This window comes from Desmodus rotundus, chromosome 2 (genome assembly GCF_022682495.2).
Source record: "Desmodus rotundus isolate HL8 chromosome 2, HLdesRot8A.1, whole genome shotgun sequence".
NCBI lineage: Eukaryota > Metazoa > Chordata > Mammalia > Chiroptera > Phyllostomidae > Desmodus > Desmodus rotundus.
This window is the reverse complement of record NC_071388.1, coordinates 6,248,713-6,270,528: the sequence shown is the minus strand read 5'-3', so window position 1 is coordinate 6,270,528 and position 21,816 is coordinate 6,248,713. Positions and strand designations below refer to the sequence as shown.

The following is a 21,816-nucleotide window of genomic DNA, read 5'->3' as shown; positions in this document are numbered from 1 at the left end:
TGACGGGGTACAACAAAGCGTCTTCATTGTAGAAGAAATTTTTGTCTGTTCATTATTTAAGTATACCTCATGCTCTGCTGTGGATATCAGGGAATAATAAAGCAGAGAGCCTAAGAAATTTGCAGCTTAACAGTTTAAAGACTGTCTCTTATTTTAGTATTTGGGAACAGAAAGACCAAATAAATTTGTCAAAGCTAGGGAGAAAATGGGGTGTTTTGGAAAAATATAGTCCAAAATATAGATTAGTAAATGCTAATCCTACTTGTAGCTCAATTGTGAATTAATGGAATGAAGTGTGCATAGTATAATGATGAGACCCGTGTTATGTCTTCTCATATTTAAAGAATGTTTTTATAGCTATTTCCTTAAATTATAGATGTTGCCTGAGGATACATGGGAATTCTCAAAGTTCAGGGGGATTTTTACCAGTAACTCAACCTGCCAGGCTTGTTCCTAATATATTGTTAATATGGTAGAGAAATATGTACTCTTTTGTGGTCTCTTCAAGGATTGCTCTTACGGATTTGATGGAGGGAGGTTGGCTCCTGTATTTGGCAGCATGTCCTAGAGGGGTGTCCAACCTTTTGGTGTCTCTGGGCCACACTAGAAGAGTTGTGGTCTTGGGCCACATGTTAAATACACAAACACTAACAAAAACTGATGAGCAAAAAAAAAGGTTCTAAGTAAATTCACAATTTTGTGTTGGGCTGTATTCATAGCCATCTTGGGCCGTGGGTTTGACACCCTAACAAGGCAAGACTAAAAGTTTCAACTGAGAATAATTATCAGTGTTACAACATATTTTCTGGTCATACTTTAGTTGTGAAGTAAATTTTAAGGTAAGTTTTATCATTTATTAAAAACTTTAATGGGGACTTGGACTGCTAAAGAGAAAGAGGCGTTCTGACTGACCTGCCTGAAAGGATTGACCAGCTACACACAGCAGCTGGCCCTACTTCCTGTTGGTTCCACAAGGAAAACATTTAGAAATTATTACCCTTTTCAGTGGTTAAATGTTAAAGGATTCTTATTTTTTAATATATTGAAGTTAATTTTCTAAGTGTTGATCCATATTTAGTCCCTGGACTGTACACATTCAGTTCATCTGTAAAATTCTCACCATTTTACTGGTTGGGAAAGAGCCAAATCTTTTAATTTTCCTCTCTCACGCAAGATCTCTAACTCTCTAATTAACTCATTAGCGCATCTGAGTCTTAGCATTTTCATCTAGGAACCAGTTTTTTAGTCCATAACGATAATACATTTAATAAGGCTTTTTTTTTTTTTCTTTTTTAAACTACTTCAAACCTTCTGGCTGATTGATTCAATAAGGCCTGCAATATGGGGTCATTTGTCGGCACAGCTCATCTTTACCTCCTGTCTTCTGCAGCTCCCTCCCCTCTACCCCCCTGTGACTTCTGGGGCAGGCAGAACAGTGGGCTACAAGTTGGGGGAGCAGGGGGAGCTGAAGGGGGGAGGCACAAGGTGTGCTTGAACAGGTTGTCACTGGCCTGCTGCTTTTCATTAGGGGAGTAAGAAAGTCGACGGGAAACTCAGTATTTACCTCGGACACCTTATCCTGCTTACCTAGTTTAAAATGCTCTGAGGTAACCTCTTAAAAGTTCATTAAGCAGATAAGTGTCAGATTCCTTTCATACTTCATAGAGCTTTCATCATATTTTTAGAAAGAAGTTGGAAGTCTTGTGAGAATCATAAGAATGCTACCAATTAACTTTTCTAGAGATGAGAGAAAGCTGTAGATTAGCTGTAGGTGCAAAGTAAAACAAGGTTTTGTGTTGTCCTCACTAGATGTATTGAAGACTTCCTTAGTTCATCTGTTCAACCATAAAGGTGACCAAACTAGTGGAGATCGGCTTAGACTATATAATTACTTCTGATAGCCTCTTCATCTGACGCTGCCATACAGTAGGAGCCGACTTCTCAACGTTAGCAACTCCCAGGAAAGAAAGTAAAATGTTACACCCACAGAGATCCAAAGAACACTTTATTCTATATTCTCTAAAGAGACTTTGAAGATTGTGGAATCTTTTTGGAAACTAAAGGGGTGGGGGGATGAGTATCGGTGACAAATGCGCTCTGCTTCCCGAGTTTGGGTTAACAGTGAAGGGAAGCAGTGAAGAAAGGACATCTCAAACCAGTTCCGATAGAGGCTTGCTTGAGAGAGGTTGTGACTTGCCGCTAGAAGGTTCCCCCTATATGGAATTGATGTATCCCCCAACCATACCCATCAGTGATGTCAGTACTTGAAAAGTATGTGAAATAGGCTAGCGTATTGTTTTCGTTTTTGATTCAGGCATTCTCTTCCCATCTCAAATTTGTTTTTAATATTCCAGTTACAATGCTGATCAGATTAAAATTTCTTGATACTTCTACAGCAATAATGTGTCATTTGGATTTAGGAAGACAGTTTTGTATGAAGTATAAATGGAATATGAATCCTTAAGATAGAGAGCCTGGAGATTATTGCTTTCAGTCAAACCTGTGCTGTCCTATACCCATTTCTGTTCACTACAGATCCTCTCACAATGCACAGTGACAGGAGTTATAATTTAAAGTGGTCACTTAGGTAACCTGATCAAGCACTACTACAGATGTAAGTTTTTATTCTACTGACGAGGTTTTCGCCCCACCCAGACAGGGATTTATTTGTGGGACAGCAGCGATGCCTCAAGCACTCAGTGGCATTCCAACACACCTGAGGGACCCAAGACCATCTGAGACAGAAGGGCTTTGAATTACACTGTCAGCGTTAAATGACACACAAATGAATTGTGAGAGTAGCATCCTCCAAAATTTTGAAGCTTGTACACTAACATATACATTGGACTTCTCTAACTGAATTATCCTGTATATATGTCTAAAAACGAGTTTTCCAAGGAGAATAAAGCACTTCATAATTGACCAAGTTCTCAGTAATAAAATTAACACTGACTTACATGTATGTACTACTTTGATTTTAGTTCCACACATTACTCATATGTCTTCACATTGTTTTTATGTTCTAAGACTTCAGAGATAGTTTTAATCAAGTTGGAGTTGCTATATGCAATATAATTAATTCCCATATTCTTCCCCACTCTGGACAGTTACTTACTTGAAATTCAAATTTCCTTAAAGTGTTTTTAAAAGCTACTTGTAGTTCCTCCTGTAGAATCTTAACTTTCCCCTTATTTTGGATTACAAATAAGCATTTACTAGAACATCTTACAGTTAGTTTACTGGGTTCCTAAATTGTTAGTATGCATCAGTCTGTCACAAAGGAATTAATTGCTGCAACGTAAAAGTCATTTTGTCCCACAAAACTTTAGTTGTAACAGGGCTTTATATGTGCTTGTCAGTGGGGTATATTGTTGGGAATGAACCAGTTGTCTGTTTTTAATGACTTTTCAACACGCAAATGGCTGCATTTAGTTGAATGATGCTAGTATATTCTTTATAAGTTCAAATTCACCTTAATTTTGCTATATATCTTTATTCATTTTATCTGTTGTAGCATGCTAATATACAGGTGGGCGAGAAAGGTCTACAATTGTAATAAAAATGAATAATGCAATAATTAATGCAAGAACAAACTTCTGTGGACTCAGAACTGTAAGCCTAATTTTGCCCACCCCTGTAGTAGCGTTTGCTCAAGACTGGCTTTGGATGAGGGGTGGTTTGCAGAGACTAATGTTCACAATGTAAAAATCCCTAAAAGAAACTCTTTGAAGTGGTAGCAATACTGCATTTGGAGCCACTTCCCATTTCACTCCCCCAGCCTCACAGGCATATGACCTCACAGAGCCCAAATAAGGGGGGTGGGAAGAGTGTGCCACATGGGGCGCTGCTATGACCAGGTCAGTCTGCTAAAATGCTGTTTTTGCAATGCCTGGTGATTTGTATTTAACAAAATGTGACATTTTTAGAATTAGAATTTCATTGGAAAGGCATGTGAAACAATTGGCAAAAGGGACTAACGCATTTGTAGGTTTCTTTTAATATAGTTCCTAACCTATTTGGGGAGAACTCTTACGGGTCTTGGAGAAAGCACAGGCACATCTTTGAAACGAGTTTCATAGACTTAAGGTAAAATGTGAAGGGCTTTCCTTTAAAGGGCAGAAGACTTTCCTCAGAATCCTCAGTAGTTAACATGTCAATTCAAAGGAGCCATTTTCACATGTACTCATTTATTCTCGGTGATGGGAGGGCAGACATCTTCATTCACAAAAGAGAAAACTAATAGGGTTGGTAGTTGGTACTTGCACAGAGAATACTGCTTGATAGCTAACAAACCCCAAAGCCTTATTTTCTAGTCCTTTGCAGTGAAAAGGCTATCGTGGGCATCAGTTCTCCAAGATGTTACGTGAGATGATTTCTTGACCTACAGCCTGTCCTTATGGACTGCTGAGTCCGTGGAAACCAGGCAGGGACCTACAAGCTCATCCCCAGCCAGACTTGTCTACTTTTAAGATGGTTTTAGATAGTTTCATTCTTAGTAACTTCAAGACTAGACTGCCCAGAGATAAGGCCTAACACTCAGGGGCTAAAGAACTTCAGAGGCATTTTCATCAAGAAATACTTCTGCCCCAGAAGAGTGCTAATTCATCTTGTTTTGAAATTTGAAAATCTGGCTTCAGGTCCACCCAAATTGGTAAACATCGGTGGCTCCTCAGCACAGCTCCGGGGTGACAGAGCTGAAGCAGCCCTTGAAAGCTGCCTCAGTTGGCCTGGAGGAGCTGCTTTCCTGAATGCTCTGTTCTACCTTTTGTCTGGTAGATCTCTTCCCTTTCTAGCTCCTGGCTGCAAGGATACTTCCTCAAAGGCATCCTTCCTTGACCCTCACGGGAGGTGGTTTCTAGAATATGTTCTCACAGCACTGCACTGCTTAGCTCTTCATAGCAGCTATGCTTACACGTCTAGAATTAGTTTGTTCTTGAATCTTTATCTGGATCCTCTGTGTGCCTGGCACATCCCTAGCTCAGAAACTCTTTGAATAATGACACTAGGGTTTAACAATTCCAGTTATGTAAAATGTGCAAATATTTGGAAAAAATGAATCTGGGATTAAAACTACATTTCAATATACAATTCCTTTCTATCTACTAGTTAACCAATTTAATATTTTTGTGGGGGAGGGGGAGCCAAAGGAAGTACTGGTCCATATTGGAGTTAAAACCTTAACAAGGATCCTGGAATACGGCTGCTGCTGTGTCCGGCTGGGATGGCCTTCCCCCCGCATTTAGGTTGTAGGTAAATTATAGAACAACTGAGTATATTAAAGTAGTTCAACTCAGAGCACTGGGAATGATACCGAAACCGTAAGACCTGTAAGTGATCCTATCTTAAAATTCAGACTTCTGGTTAACAGCTTTATGATGCTTTATGATACTTAACACCATTCTTATAAGTCTGCTACTGTTTTTATAGTGACTGTTATCCTTACAGATGATAAAATATGCTAGGTGAAGGGAATTTAGCTTCTTGAATAGACTTCCTGTTTATCAATGTCAAAAACATGTATTGATGATCACTTACGTATTTTATTTAGCAGTGTGACTAGTTTTACAGTTTATTGTTTAGGAATGTAAGTAGTAAAATCTTGTGTTACAAGATTTTTGCATTTACATGAACTTTCACTCGTTTTTCAGAATCTGTTCCTAGAGACAGAAAACCCAATACAAAAGTGAGGACATGTTTGCATAATCAGAAGGATGCAGTGCAGATGCCTAGTGACACCCTGAAAGCAAAAATGGTGGCTGAGAGAGTTCCCCGCAGATGTGCTACTGTTGCTGCAAATAAAATAAAGATAATGAGTAATCTAAAGGAAACGATTTCAGGACCAGAAAATGTCTGGATTAGGAAGAGTAGCAGAAAACTGCCCCACCGAAATGCTTCTGCTGCGGCTAAGAAAAAGTTACTGAATGTTTATAAAGAGGATGATACAAGTATAAATTCTGAAAGTGAAAAAGAGCTAGAAGATACTAATAGCAGAATGCTTTTGTTTTAGGTCAGATCCTGGAAAGCAAAAACACAGTAGTTAGTGTCTATGAAAATGTAGAAGTGGAATTGAAAACCATCCGGGGCCACAAGTCAACTGGCTGTTGCATTTTGCTCTTAGCTCTAAAATTAATCCCTTATTGGCACCTTTGGAGGAATTTTCTGAAAGCCATAATCCAGAGAGTCAAGGTGGGTCCTGGGAGGGCCTCCTCCCAGCAAGCCTTTGCACAGACACTAACTACAAAGACTTCTGAGGAGGAAGTAGATTTCTGAAGCTGGTAGTTGCAGAGGTGCAAAGAAAAGACTAATGGCTTCTCCTAAGATTGTTCCTCTTCAGAAAGGAAGGACCTTGGAGAAATTTCTTGACTCCTTACAGGAAGAAAATACAGGCATCCCTCTTTATCCCTGGGGTGGGGTTAGTTCCAGGACCCTCCAAAATCGGCAGATGCTCAAGTTCCTTCTATAAAAAGGGGAATCAGTTGCATATAATCTACGCACATCCTCCCATATGTTTTAAATCATCTCTATAGTACCTAATTCAGTGCAAATACTATGTAAATAGTTGTGACACTGTATTTAGGGACTAATGACAAAAAAGTATGTTCAGTATAAAGCAACTACAGTTGGCCTAACTACATAGTACATGTCAGCAACAATGTGATTTTTCCCCCCAGTGGTGCATGTGGAACCCTTGGAGATGGAGGGCCACTCTAATGGGAAGCATAGAGGGTCTATAGGAAAAACCTAAAGGAATGGAAGAAATTCAAAATCTCAACCTAATTTTAAGGGTTCTGCATTAGAGAATAAAAATTCAGACCACTATGACTATGGATGGTGTCATTATTAAAAAGTAGGCACATTTCAAGAACTGCCATTGAGCCTATTTGACTTTTGAGTGAAACAAGTAATCTAGCAAGGTGTAGTCCGAACAATGCACAACCCTAGTATCAAAACAACTTTAGGACATGAGGATTCAATGATGTGGATTTTAATAATCGAGTTATGAAGTAGTGTTGGAAACAGAAAATCCATTATCATCTTATTTTATTCATAATATTGGAATTCATATTGAATGATGACCACTTGGTATGACTATTCAGGGAATATATATTTTTCTATGGAAGCCATGAATGTGACTATCACAACTTCTTGTCTTCATTTTTACTTTCAGGCAGCAGCATTTACAGAGATGCCAAAATGTGTCTCATGATGAGGCCAGTCTTAGTATTAATCAGAAAATAAAGTATAGATTAAGATAAAAAAAGTCATATTTTTAGATGATTCAGTGATGTCCTCTTATGTTTCTCTACAGCAGCTTAAAAGTTCGAACTTTATGAATACTTTGAGAGAATTTATTAGAATCTCATCCCAACAAACTTGAATGGCAGTATGTCTGGGCTATTTCATGGTGGCCTTCACTAGGACTAGAAAATCTGGTTTTGTTACTATAAAGAATTTCTTTGAAATGATGTTTAGTTTGTTAATGGGTAGTTGTTGAAATTAAAGTCACCAGATTAAATGCACTGTCAAATCTTAATATAGAACATAATATTGGAAAGCTGAATTGTTAGTTGTTTTCCTATTTAAACATACTATGAATATTAATATATGATTTGCATGTTTAAATCTGAAAAAGTAAAATACGGAAACCTAAGGGTTTCTATTCCTTTTTCATTAAAAGACTAACATAATGCATATTTTTTGGTTATACAGATTGGCCAAGTGTCTAGATTATTTGAGAAATTTGTTTGTGGTTGCACGTCTGCTTAAAAAAAGGCTTTTCTTTTTTTTTCTTAGCATAAGTCCGAATACTTCTACCCTACAATTCATATCCTTTGCTCTGTTCATAGTATATTTTCACCTGAAATACTGATATTAGTATCTTGTTACTAGTGCAGTTGAGAAAGGGGAGAATTCCTAATAAATGATATTTTTAGGTGCATGGGATTTGATTTTTGATCTCTAATGTAATTAAATCTATTTCCACTCCTATATTTATACTTATTGGGTATGTTATATCATAAACAAATACCACAAAATGAAAATATTTGAATTTCAGTTAAGATTTTTTAAAAAGATTTTATTCTTATAGAGAGAGTAAGAAAGGGAAACATCGATCATTTGGCTCTCGCACGCCCCCAAATGGGGACCTGGCCTGCAACCCAGGCATGTGCCCTGACTGGGAATCTTACCTGTGACCATTCAGTTCACAGGCCATTCAGTTCACAGGCCAGCGCTCAATCCACTGAGCTACACCAGCCAGGGCTCAGTTAAGATTATTTTATGCAGAATTTTTTGACAATTTCAGTGTCAGGAAAGAATTTCACTTTTGAATTTATAATTTACTCTGTTGGGGTTAAATTCTGTCAGTACTTGAGATTGTATCATCAGCCTTCTTTCATAATGGAACCCCTTCTCTGGTTTAGTATTTAATTTGAACATATGTTTGCCTTTTTTTAAGTGCTTGGCCTAAACTTACTGTAACTGTATGACATAAGCTTTTGTTTAAAACTTAACATTCTTGTAAAACGCTCTCGCTAAAATGTGTGCAGAATCTTAATCATGGCCAAATGTATTATTACTCTATTTAATCAGCTTTCCAGAAATGATTTCTTCATAATTGTGAAATCAAATTGAGGATCTTAATGGTAAAAAATGACATTGTTTTGTTCAACAAAAAGACTAAGACAAAGTGATACCCAAAGTTTTTTATTCTGCAATTCAGTCATTCTATAAAGCCAATTAACCCAGTTGTAGCGCAATTTTAAAACCTCGCATTGGTAATCTTGTCCATTCTAGCTCTCTAACTGTACCTAAAGTTTCCTAAGCTCTTACAGGATAGCAATTTGGGTCTTAAAGTTTATACTTAGGGGTTCAAATTTTGCTTCTAAGCCCAGTCTTAAATTTTGCAGTAATGTGTAAAATTGCTAAATATCGGTTTTATGTAAATGGTTTTGTTGATCATTGTTCCTCCACATCTTAAAACGAGATCTTTCTAGCAACTTTCTAGGAATTTTTTTGATTATTTTAAGAGGCTTTGCAAAACCCCAAATTAGTGCTTAACTTTGTGATTATTTATTGACAGGGATCCAAAATGTAAGCAATGCCATCTAGTTTCAGCGCAACTAAATTTAGGTATTTTAAAAAATTTTCCATTCAATTCCGGATATTTTCATTTGTATTTGAACTATGTGGTATAGTTGTCCTTTATTTCCTCCTGTTTGGAATAGTGCTCTGTGAACTTTGTCTTCCAGCAAATTTTAAAGAGAACCAATTAAATACTTACTTTGCTTACTAGTGAAAGGCTATTTGAAGCGGAAGTAAACTTTGTATTAGAAATGGCCAAGTTTTAAAAAAGCTAGTATTTTTGCAGTCTCATAAAGTCTTTTCGATCAGCTTGACGACCATCATGTTTTGAAATGTGAATTCCTACTGCCAGAGTAAAGGCCTCATTTTTATAACACCATGAAGCACTGTGTTTCTTCACGCCCTGCCATCCTCCCACTGCCCACTGTCCCATGGACGCGCCGGGCCCGGGCCGACACGTACCTGGGAGCGATCGCGGTTTGGAGCAGGGTGATTAATAAACTAAAGCTCAACCAGTCTCTCTCCTAACGGAGCAGGAAAACGGAAGCGGAGCGAGGGAGGGAAAGGCACAGGGGTCCGCCTCTTTACGGAGCACTACAAACAGGGCAGGGGGCGGCGGCGACTGACCCCTTCCCTTTACCCGTCCGTTACCTGTCGGGACAGGAGGCGCAGCCCGGCGTCCGCCTCTCACCTCCGCCTCTCCAGCCCGCAGTCCTCCGATCTTTCGGTCTCCCCGCGAGGATCTCGAGGAGGGAGAAAACGCTCTGGTTTTGCAGGACCCGAGGGTCCCGAAGCGCGTGCGCAGTGGGTGTTTGCAGGGGGTGGGGCAAGTGCGCGGAGGCGGTGTAGAGCGCGTGGCAGTGAACAGCATCCCTTAGGGGCAGGGCCCAGGGGCGTGGCGATACCCTGAAGTGCTTACGTACGGCTCGGGGGGCGGGGCGGGGCGAGGGGGCGCATGCGCTGTCCGTGGTGCTGCTGTTGGGCGGGGCGGGTGGAAGGGAAAACATGGCGGCCACGTTCTTCGGTGAGGTAGTTAGGGCACCGTGCCGAGCCGGGACGGAGGACGAGGACGAAGAAGACGAGGGGAAATTGGAGACGCCCGAAGATAGGGAGGTCCGGCGGCAGTTGGCACGGAAGAGGTGAGGTCCTGGGCGCGGAGAGCTGGCGGCGCAATTGGGACTCCGGCCGCGGTCCGGGGCCGCGGCTGTCGCGGGGGCGGGGTAGGTTCCCGGGACGCTGGCCGCGGCCGCTGAGTCGCGGCCCTGCTCAGCCCTGGGGCTCGGGAAGCCCTCGGTGGGTCTGGCAAAACCAGCTCCTGGGGAGTTGGGTGGAGGTGGGCTCGCGTTGACCTGCCGCAGCTTCGGTGGACTGGTTGGACTCACGTGTTCTTTAAAGGGTCGGTCTGCAAGACTTCCGTTAGCAATGATTTAAGTGGTTTCTCGCTGCCTTTAACTTTTTCCAGGGCTGCAGTGCTATATATCTTCGTGCCCAAGTTTGTCGTGTATTTGGTTCAATAAACGTAAGGCAACTGTCTTAGAACTTTTATTCTCCGCCCCACACTAAAGTTAACATTATGTCAGGGGCAGGTGTTTTTTTTTTAGGTATTATTTCCAAACACAAATACTATAGAAAATAACAAAATGAAGATTTTGGCACCATTATCTCCCATCACCCGTGAGTTCCGGAACCATGGGCTTTCTCCTACCTGAACCTTTTTCAGAATGCATCGCAAATGCTATGGGCATTTTCTTCCACATGATATTATCACCCCTAACAATATTAATAATTTTTGATACTGTTTAATAGCCAGTCCATGATCAAATCTGGCTAGTTGCCTCCAATATGACATTTGACAGTGCGTTTGTATGCATCAGAACCCTAACAAGGCCCACACATTACATGTAGATGTTTCGTCTTTTCAGCTTGCTTTCAGTTAGAGCAGCGTCCTCCTTCTCCCTCGCTGAGAGCCTGGCTGTCCTGTGGGGTGACCCACACTCTGGATCTGTCCGATTGCCTCCTCTTGGTGTCCTTTAGCATGTTTCCATCACCTGCATTTCCTGTAGATGGAAGTTCCTTCTAGAAGCTTGGTCAGATTCCAGTTCAATATTTTGCTGGCGGGAATGCTTCAGAGGTGGTGGTTGGTGTTCCTTACCGCTTGTTGTGTCCCGTTGGGTCATCCCACTTTTTGGGATGCTGAGATTGATTGGTCAGTGGATTAGGTGGACAGCCTGATGTCTGCTGTGGAATTAATTCTCCGGGAACTTTGTATGGAATAGTTTTCTCTCTCAGTGATCATCACCTCGTTCCGTTGTTTCCTGAAGATTATAATTATGTTCTTAATAAAATCAAAGTTTATGTTTTACTTAATACAAAATTATAGTAAGTGTTCTTTTTATCATAGTAAGGTGCTATTTATATTTAAATTACTTTAATTTTGTCTTTTGTGTCTTGTGTTAGGGAGGTGCGGCTCCTTCGAAGACAGACAAAAACATCCTTGGAAGTCTCTCTGCTGGAAAAATATCCTTGCTCCAAGTTTATAATTGCGGTTGGAAATAATGCAGTAGGTGAGTGGAAGTGCATGAGACTAGACGTTCTGTTGAAAGAATGAAATCTCAAGTGACTTCTTTTCATCATAAAAGATTTTAAATGTTGTTTTAAAAGAAAAAGCTACAGTAGAGTAACTTTGTATTTGAGTAAAATCTATCATTGCTCACGTGGCACTTTTTCATAAACTTAAAAAAATAAGATTTAAAGGAAATGTTCTTGGCTTTAGGAACTTACAAACTCAAGGAACTGGTTCTAGCGTGTTCCGGGGCCCAGAATTCCTTAAGTTTGAGGGCCTGTTTGGGCCAGACTTGGAGGAACAGAGGTAGTGTATGTATACGGGCCCCTTGTAGCAATGGTTCTCACCTGTTTTTGAACATTTCTTAAATGTTCCTTTGAGAACATAATGGTAACTCTAAAAGTAACTAATCACTATCTTTGAGTACTTAAGTTCTAAAGTCTTTACATCAGTGAATCCGTTTGAGCAGTTGCAGTGAGAACGGTGCAGGAATCGGCCAGAACAACGTCCACGTGCAAGAGCACAGCAAACCTGTGTAATTCTAGGGGGCTCTCTGGCTCGGAGGGGGTGTTTGGGACCTCCAGTAGGATCCTTTGTTCTGTCACGTAGCCCCAGGGCTGGTAAAACGAGGGCAAGCTAAGTAAGTACTGAGTCATTCATATAAATTTCTCCTGGCCTGCACTTTTCCAGGTAAGTATTGCGTTGTGAGAGCATTGCAAAGTGTGTCAGTAAACCTGCTCACCTCCTGCCTCTGATACCGTGTGTGCTCGGCGTGGCCTTTTACTCCTTAAGGCCTCAATTTCCTTTTCTGCAAGATGGTGGTGTAAGGTCAGAGGCCTGGAATGGCTCTCTTAGCTCTACAATTCTACAGTAACTTGAGTGACCTTATTTTTTGAATAGAAAATGCAGCTTGCAGAACCGAACACTAACTTACTTGAATTGTTTTTACAGCATTTTTGTCATCGTTTGTGATGAATTCAGGAGCCTGGGAAGAAGTCGGTTGTGCTAAACTCTGGAACGAATGGTGTAGAACGACAGACACTGCACATCTCTCCCCCACAGAGGCTTTCTGTGTGTTTTACCATCTGAAATCAAATCCCTCGGTATGTGGGACCTGCCTTGTCTGTTTAAGAAGTAGTCGTGTGGGCCTCATCCGGGTAGTGTTCGTGTGAATGCCACGTTCCTCTGTGTGTACTTTTGGCCTGAGGAATTCTGCTTGTAGGCGGAGGTAGTAACCACTTTGTTGTTTATATAAATATTAAGGAGGCATATACATTGTGTTTGTAAAGTTGTTAGGAAATTCTGATGTAACTTCGTTAGAAACAAACCATAAACACTAGATATTTAAAATGTTGCCCTTATTCAAAAAAGTATTTCAGTTGGTGACTCCAGACGTGCAAAAATATATTCATTCTGTGAAAGCAGGGGTCCTACTTTATTGGCGTACAATGCAGTATTTAGCCAGTGCCTGGTACACTCTAGAAATCAGTTAATGTGTGCTGGACAGATGAACGCTGGACGCATTCTAAGTACGGTCCTGTTGACATCACACTTTCATCCTAACCCAATGCGTCCTGATTTCCTAAGTCAGGAAAGACTCTGCAGCGGATGCCGAGTGACTTCTGTGGCTTGTGTGTGTCCTCATCCTACTCTTGGGTCCATTCAGAGAATGCAGTGTGCTGGGCAGTTTGGGCGGCAAGTTGGGCAGAGAAGGGGCCCTGCAGGTGAGGTGTCTCCCTGTCTGCGGTCTGACAGAGCTCCATTCCACAACCACTGGACGCGTGCATAGGCCAGGGGCAGGGAGTCACAGTGGGAGCAGTCGGTAATTCCGTAATATACAGTGGTGCTTACTTCAGAAGGTGAGGAGCAGGTGTTAGCCCGAAAAGCTGTAGAGTTTGATTTTATGGTACTTACAGTTTGTTTCTATAGCACGTACTCTGAAGTTACTGAAGTTTCATGAGGATTTTTATAAAATACTCAGTGTTCATAGGAAATGAAGCAGGAAACTAAGCATGTTCTGTGTCTGATCCTTAGTGCAAAAGTTTCACTCTAGATAGCGAGAGTCAAGTAGGAGAAATTTCTGTTACTGTGTCTAGTGGTACCATTTTGGTTAGATATCTTGAGTATTCAGAGCCTCTGCGTGCAGCTAATTCTCTCTCCAGTCTTCTTGCTCTCCCCTGTCCTGCGGCCCCTTTCTCCTCTTGTGCTTGCTTTGTGCAGGTAGCGTATCTGGCAGAGTTTACCAGAAGACATGGTGGACGTCTGTGGATGGTGTCGTTCATGAGCATCCAGAATCACCCTTTTGTGTCCTCGTGACATTGCCAGTTATTTCAGCTGCGCATACAGCCTGGAACTTGGTTTCTAAACTGACCCCGTCGTCCCAGGCTTCAGCAACGCCGCAGGGTGCCGCTGGGGCTGAGGTCCCTCAGGCCGCCCCGTTCACTGTGCTAGCCCCTGCTGTTTCCGTGGTGCCCGCAGGCGTCTGGGGCAGAGCCTGGCCATAGTCACAGTGTGTGAGCTCAGAGGGTAGCGCGCTGCTGCCGGCCCTGTTGCATGCAGCGGGCTCTGGGCAGCGGGCTCTGGTGGGCGTGTCTTCAGTGTCTCGAGTGCCAACTCTGTCAGCGTGCACTTCGTTCTGGCAAGTAAAATTGCCAGTAATAGCTTGATTCTTACATGGTAAAAAAAAAAAAAAAAGGCCAGTGGCAAATTCAGGAAAATAAGCGCTATCTAAGTGTTACGTTAGGATATACGTGATATGTATCTGGTGACCGTCTGGGCTGCATATAAAATTTGTTTGACCGTACAGAAACTTGGAATTTGGTCTTTCAGGTTTTCCTTTGTCAGTGCAGTTGCTACGTCGCTGAAGACCAGCAGTACCAGTGGCTGGAGAAGGTGAGAGAGATGGGGGCGGGCGGGGCTTGGATGGCAGGGGTGGCCGTTAGTCACGGGTCAGTATCTTCCCACTTGGACCTTCACTGTCAGCTAGTGAAGTGGGGGAAGTACTTTTTTTTTTCCTTAAAAATATTGTAGAAATTTGTTAGAGAACATAAAGAATGAAAGGACTTATTTAACCAACAGAATTAGCATTGTGCTAAAGCTTGTAGGTCATAGAGGCATAAAATGTGAGTTGAATTAATCCTTCCTGTCTACTTTATTACCTTATTTGAAAGAAATACAAGCTGCATGCATGAGACCGAGCAGGGTCACTGCCAAGGGTGAAAACCGCAGAGCTGGAGATGTGCTGGGATGGGAGGCAGGGGGTTGGCACTCAGCTGCCACTCACCCCTGGCTCCAAAATATTATGCCCGTTTTTCTCAGCAGTATGATGAATCCCTTGGGGCGTCATCTTGTGGAAAATTATGCACATAGTATGTACCAAATAACACAGATTTTTCAGTGCAGAAATTAACTAGGAATTATAGAGAATAATAGTTTTGGCAGTTATGGACATATTATTTTTAAATGAAGTAGATCTATTACGTGTGTCTTAGCAACATTTCAGCTTAAATCTTAGGTATATGTTTTATGGGTATTACAGTTAATTAGAAATAAGAAAGTTGATGTATTCTCATTTTAAACTAGATTGGCATACTTAGAAACACTCATTAAAAGTTATTAAATGCATTTTATTAATTGAGGGATTGTTTAAGAAGGTCTGTGAATCTTCTGATAATTATATACATGTCTTATATTCATGTACCTATTTGTATTTCTTAGGCAGAGGGTTCATTGGGTATCACAGCTGTAATGATTTTTATTTTAAATTTATGTACGGTGCTTAGTAAGAAAAAATGTTTTTTTATTTTTGTACCAAGTAACTGCTTTTCCAAACTTTAAAAAGTGTGCAATTACACATTTCTAAAACAACAGTTTTTAATCAATTTTTTTTTTCCCTGGGGACTCTTGTTGGGCCCTGTACTGTTCGGTTCACGTCGGCCGCACAGCCTGACGCACACAGCCCGACGGTGTTAGTGTTGTGGGTTCGGCCCGTGAGCCTTACAGGGCAGGTGTGAATGAGGCCTGTGAGCAGTGTTGTGTCTTCAGTGGGACGGGCGCGGTGGCGAGTTCCCGTGGTGGTAACTTTCCTGGTGTTTATTTACAAACTGTTCAATGAAATGAGTCCTGCAAACCATTTACGATATACTGTAAAATCTTCACTTCTTTTATTATTTGAAATAGCCATTTCTCTCTCTTCATAAAATATTTTCAAACAAGGTGCAGTGATCTGAAATCTCTGTTTTCTTTGAAAAGTAGCTGCTCCCTTTCTTTACACTGTCAGATTTTTAAAAGCTGGAAGAGTCCTTGGAAACCCGTCAGGTACAGACTTAGAAGGACAGTGACGTTAGAGCGCCGGAAACGTGCCTGCAATCACAGTGCCCCGTAGCCCCCCCACCCGCAGTGGGTGTTCCCAGACCCCGGTGGGTGCCTGGAGCTGCAGAGTGGCAAACCCTGTCTGTGTTGTGTTTTCCCCATGCACACCTGCCTGGGAGAACGTTTAACTTGGAAATTAAGAGATTAGTGGCTGGTAATAAAATAGGATAACCATCACGAAATTGGACACGAGCACAGTGATGCCTTAGCAGTCGGTCTGATAACTGAGACGGCTGCTCAGCGACAGGAGTCGTGCGCAGTGTGCGCAGTGTGGCTGCCCGGGCGAAGGGACAACTCACGCTCTGGGTGGGATGGCACGGGATTTCATCACACTTCACAGAATAGTGTGAATTTAAAACGTATGATTTGTTTATTTCTGGAATTTTTCATATCGTATTTTCAAAATGTGGTTGACCACGGGTAACTGAAACCACAGAAAGCAAAACCTCAGAGAGCAGAACTCCAGATGAGGGGAGGCTACTTTAAATTCTTTAAAGACTCACTTAAAGTTGATTTTTAGGAAGACTCGTTTGCAGGCGTTGGTCGGTAGGGGAGGGAGTGAACGTGCCAGCTGATAGGGTTCACAGTGGAGGGACTCGTCACCTTGGGATGACACTACTGGCTGTTGGGGTGGCTGCCCTGGCCGTCTTTGCTCCCGATTCATTTCCTCAGACTGCAGCTTCCTTGGGTGGGTGGTTCTGTCCTTAGTTCATGGACAGGAAATGTGTGTCTGTGTTAATTTGCCATTGATTTTGTGTCAGGTTTTTGGCTCTTGTCCAAAGAAGAATATGCAAGTGACTATCCTCACAAGTCGGCACGTTACTGACTATAAAACTTCAGAATCTACCAGCAGCCTTCGCTGTCCTTTCCTGAGAGCCCTAAAAACACAGAATTTCAAAGAGCCTCCGTGCTGTTCCCTGTTGGAACAACCGAATATTGTTCACGACCTCCCTGCAGCAGGTGGCGCTACAGTTTGTAACGTTTACATCAAAGCTTATTATTGCTTTGTTGACAGTTGTTACTTTGAATGTTAGAGATCTTTTCTTTCCTCTATTGAATTTATTGGGGTGACATTCGTTAACAAAATTATATAGGTTTCAGAGTGAATGTTAGAGATCTTTTTAAGGTAGTTTGTTAATGATTAACAGTGCATTGCTGTTTGTAGTCATTACCTGTAGTTGCTAGTCCATCTGTTTGGTCTGAGTTTAAAAACTTCCCAGACACAGTTATATGAGAGCAGCTCATGGTTCTTAACTGCTGCCCTTCAGAGTTGCTCTGTTTCTTTTTGGTCGTTGGTGACTCACGTGAGCCAACGCTAGATGTAAATTGCATAAAGAGTCGGTAAAGTATGTTTTAATGGCCAAAATAGTAGGTTTCAGATACTGAATCTTGGTAGTAATACTTTTTGTTTCTGTTCCTAACGTCACATTAAAATTAGATGGTCCCTTTTCAGTAATTAATGTTACTGTATATAATTGTTTGTTAATAAATGAAAGAGGTTTTTCCCTCTAAATGTTAAGTTCATTAGAGTAAGTAGTTCAGTAGTTTATATTATGCTTCATGCATTATTTAAATTTAATTTACTTTGTTTATTATAGTCAGGAAAATTTTAACCCTGTAGCTCCTCAAGATGTATCTCAGTAGTGTGTTCCGGAAATGCAAAATAAACAATAGCTGCCTATTCTGCACACCTGAGACTAATACAAAATACTACTGGATGTAAACTGAAGTTGCAAGTAAAGTTTAAAACGCCCAATATTTGCAAAATCAGGAGAATACCTAAGGAAATAATTGGCGTTGAAAGAAAATATGCATTAGAATTAATTCAAAATGTCAGTAAGTACTTTGATTCAAAGAGGCAACAGAGACAACTATTTTTTAAAAGCAGCCTTCATTTAGAGGTGTTTAATTTTAAATCCTGTAGTAGAAAACCGAAGTGTTTTTTCTTACATATTCGTAGTTCTGAGTTACTGTCAAGTATGGAAGCTCCCTGCCATTCTGTACTTGTGTTACACCGATGTGATGAGATTAGACCTAATCACCGTTGAAGCTTTTAAGCCGGTACTTTCTTCCAGAAGCTTAAAAGGTTTGGTTAAGGTAAGGTTTTATTTAACTTATTAACAGCTGAGTTATTATAATGAACAAATGTAACAACAGCCATGAATGTATGGTGTCAATTTAAAACCTAGGTAGCACTTAGAGATTCTTTTGCCTCAAAATGAAGCTTCCTAACCTGTCAGTTGGACTTGATGGGCACCTCTCTTGCAGATGTGCCCTGTAACTCGAGGAGTGTTTTATTGCTGTGATAGGTCAGTTGGGGCCTTCTGAGGCACAGGTGATTGTCCTGCCAACAGAGGGCGCTGTTGCGTGCCAGCCGAAGGAGGGCTAGGTCCCTCCGGGACAGTGGCATTTCAGCTGGATTTGAAAGATGGGTGGATCCCAGTGGGTGGCTGTGTGCAGAGGGCAGCAGTGGGAGCCCAGGAGTGGGCAGGTCTGGGAGCACTGAGAAGGGTGATGAGCGAGGCACTGGGCTGCAGAGGGAAGTCGGCGCTCACGGGGAGAGGTGGGCTGGGCTGGTGCATGGTGTCTGCCTAAGGGCTTTTGATGGCCAGTCCTCCGCCAGGAGGGACCTGCTTAGGTGTGTGGCCTGCTTGCCTGTGTGTTGAGAAGAAGGGGTGAGCCACAGTGCCTGTCCAGTTGGCCGCTGGGGGTCGGGACTGGGGCTGCACGTTGCTTCTCGCTGAGTTCTCAGTCTCACTGCGTTAACACCTGTACTCTCCCCTTTCAGAACATTCCCCAGAGCACAGAGATACTGAAGAAATTGGTGGCGGCAGACGAGATCCAGAGTAACATTTACACGTGACTCCAGATAGTGTGTCACCCGTGTCACCCGTCCATTCCTTTGGGGGGCAGCTGCGCTGTTCCATGAGGTTCCCTTTCTTCCAGGGGGTATTTCGAGGGTGTGAAAAACAGAATAAATTGATTTTAAATTCATCGTAGTTACAGTTCCTTTTTTATGGTGGCGCTGTTCACAGCTGAAATGAGCAGACGTTTTTCTTTATCCACTAGGTGGGAGTATTGTTTTATCTGAATATTTTGAGGTAATATAGTTAAATTTTTCAAAAGCTACAGGTTAATATGACAAAGTATAGTTAATTTGGTGTAGAAATTCTCTGTGATGCCTGAAAGTTAATAACCTGCTGGAGATCCTAATAGAGGGAGGGTTTCTGACCAGGAGTTCTACAGTTCATTTGCTTTGTGGATAAAAATGGACGATAAGGTAACAGTTACATGTTTCTCCTACTGAAACAAAAGGAAAGTGGCACCCTCCCCTCGGTAGTACCTGCCAGGGCGCCTCTTCCCCCGGGGCTGCCCTGGGCTCTGCCACGTCGGGGGCGCCGCTGCAGTGAGCACTGGCGGGGTGGTCTCATCAGAACGAGGCCGAGGCACTGCCGTCGCCCCACTGCTTCACTGAACCACAAACTGAAGTTCGTCTGTGACGGTGAGTTTTAAACTGGTGGAGTTTTTGAATGCTGCTTGTCCTTTTTCTTTCTTAGTTACGGAGTCACATAGATCTGTACATCTTACCCACTTACATAGCCCAGATTTTAGTACGTTTACTGTGGTCGGTCGGAGAGGCGGGTGGGGTGGGAGACGCTTTGCTGACTCCTTGGCTTCCTTCCAGTAGTGAAGTATGGAAGTTTTGTGTGTGGCCCACGGTATGAGTGTGTCCTGGTGATAGAAATTGAGGTGTTTTCCTTGTTGGAAAAAAAAAGCATGTATCCATTTGGAAATGTGTTTGCAGACCCCGGAGGTGACATCAGTGTGTGAGAATGAAAAGACATAAAATTCTAGATACATTGCATTTTGAGGCCAAAGTATCCAGGCAGGTAAGAACAAAACAATGACCTATCTTGTCTGTCAGCTATTACTGCCTAATGCCCACACTTGACCTTGGAGGCTTAAAGCAGCCACCGTCATGTCTCGTGAGTCTGTAGGTTGGAGGGGCGCGCCTACTGGTCCACGCCACGCGCAGTAGTCTTTGCTCCCGAGCCTGCAGTCGTGTCTCTGATGTGAGGTGGCTGTCGCCTGGCCGGTCTGGGGTGGCCTTCCCTGGCATGATCTGGCCGACTTCCCCGTGTCAGTCTGCTGCTCCCTGCAGGCCTGCCCAGGATTTCTCCTGGTCGCTGAGGAGCAGAAGAGGGAACGGAAGCGTGCAAGTTCCTTTTCAAGTCTTGTATCAAGTTTCCTGTAGCCCCAGGATGGTCACGTGTGGAGGCAGCGGGGCGGTGGGTGGGGGGATGGGGGGCACCACCAAAAGGTTTGGGTGGGGGCAGCATGACAGATTGGGGCTGGCCACGGACAAAATCAATCTGCCTGCCTCTCCCTGCTGACCACAATTACTACGTTCCCCTAACCCCGCAAAATACGCACACACACAGTGCCAGGACCCCAGAGTCTCACCTGGTTACATCAGACTTGACGTGCAGGGGCTTGCACTCCAGATGCATCTTCTACAGAGACTGGCAGATAGACACGTCGCGCTCAACGCGAGTGCACGGTGGTGAGACGGGGAGAAGCCCCCAGGAAGAACTATTTCCGCGTGAAAGGCAAAGCCTGAGACACGTGGTCTGCCGCTTCGGAAACTCCATTGGATGAGTGGAGCCAGACCCGCACTCTGCTCTGGGAGTGAGCAGTATTCCTCGATGGGGCCAGCTTCTGTTCTCTGGCAGAGCCTCGCCAGTCTAGTCCTTTCTCGTCACGTGCCTTGCCTAGTTCTAAGGAAGATCTTTAATAGTTAAGTAGCTTTCTTACCATTGATAGATGAGTGCCTGCAATATAATATCCTTAAAAACTCTGTGGGCTTCTGATGTATCAAATTATAGCCTACTCCATGTTCTAATAGTTTTTTTAAAAAATTGATTTGAGAGAAACATTGATCAGTTGCCTCCCGTGTGTGCCCTGACCAGGGATCAACCCCACAACGTAGTATGTGCCCTGACGGAATTAAACCCGCAACCTTTTGGTGTACAGGACGCCGCTCCCACCAACCAAGCCACCCAGCCAGGACCATCACCAACATTTTCAAATATGAAAAATATCACCAGCCCCTATCTGGTGACCTATTTAAGAACTATCTACTGCCACTCAAATATACTGTTACAACCACGAACAGAAGTCGCGTCTTGACATTCTCTGCAAATTATATTTGATCTCTGGTGAAAGCCCAGGGCAGAACCACCCTTCATTTGTGCCTTCAGAAAGGAAAGGGGCGGAGGTGGAAGTCATGTCACGTTGATTCTTGACCACCTGCCCCACAAAGGCGATCCTGAGTTCCCGGCTAGTCTACCTGTGCTGTCTTCGGTTTCGCTGCCACATGTCCACGGGAGACTGGAAGGGGAAGATTTTCCAAGAAGCCCGTCCAGTGTAGGTACTTGTGTGAAACGTAACTAAAAAAGCCAGGGATGTCGGTTTTGCCCATTTAGAAAAAGGACAAACAGTATGAGCTAAATAAACCCCCACTCCCCCCTGCATCCTCTTTGCCATGGTAGGTGCATTTAGTCCCCTTTCGCCCGAATTCCAGTGTGCTAGACGTCGCCTGGACAAGTTGTGTTTGTCACTTCATAGCATTTTTAAAAAAGTAAGGATAGTTCCATTTCTAAACTTTAGTACCCCATACAGTGTACAAATAAACTTCCATAATACAGCTTTGCAGCAAAAATAAACAGGTATGTAATTAGCATCACTTGAGGTTTGGGATGCAAACTGGTAAAAAGTTAGTTTGACATACAGCAAAG

The 21,816-nt window shown here is 42.7% G+C and overlaps 2 protein-coding genes and 1 long non-coding RNA gene across 3 annotated transcripts in view; 2 read left to right on the top strand and 1 right to left on the bottom strand.

The window, feature by feature from the left end:
* The window catches only part of BRWD1 (bromodomain and WD repeat domain containing 1), a 105,404-nt gene extending 98,667 nt beyond the window's left edge, over positions 1-6,737 (top strand). Inside the window, exon 42 of the mRNA XM_053917203.2 lies at positions 5,649-6,737. Within this exon, the coding sequence (XP_053773178.1) occupies positions 5,649-6,007 (359 nt within the window). The 3' untranslated portion in view covers positions 6,008-6,737. The remainder of the gene's footprint in view (positions 1-5,648) is intronic.
* Positions 1-9,874, bottom strand: part of LOC123479775 (uncharacterized) — a 50,275-nt gene extending 40,401 nt beyond the window's left edge. Inside the window, exon 1 of the long non-coding RNA XR_006655521.2 lies at positions 9,736-9,874. This is a non-coding gene — a long non-coding RNA (uncharacterized lncRNA). The remainder of the gene's footprint in view (positions 1-9,735) is intronic.
* Positions 9,875-10,070: 196 nt separating this feature from the next.
* PSMG1 (proteasome assembly chaperone 1) lies at positions 10,071-19,012 on the top strand. Its single transcript, XM_024561660.3, has 7 exons — positions 10,071-10,223; positions 11,542-11,648; positions 12,599-12,750; positions 14,477-14,539; positions 16,780-16,978; positions 17,979-18,115; positions 18,807-19,012. The coding sequence occupies exons 1-7, from the start codon at positions 10,090-10,092 to the stop codon at positions 18,879-18,881; spliced, it is 867 nt and encodes a 288-aa protein (XP_024417428.3). The 5' UTR covers positions 10,071-10,089; the 3' UTR covers positions 18,882-19,012.
* The last annotated feature ends 2,804 nt before the right edge of the window (positions 19,013-21,816 follow it).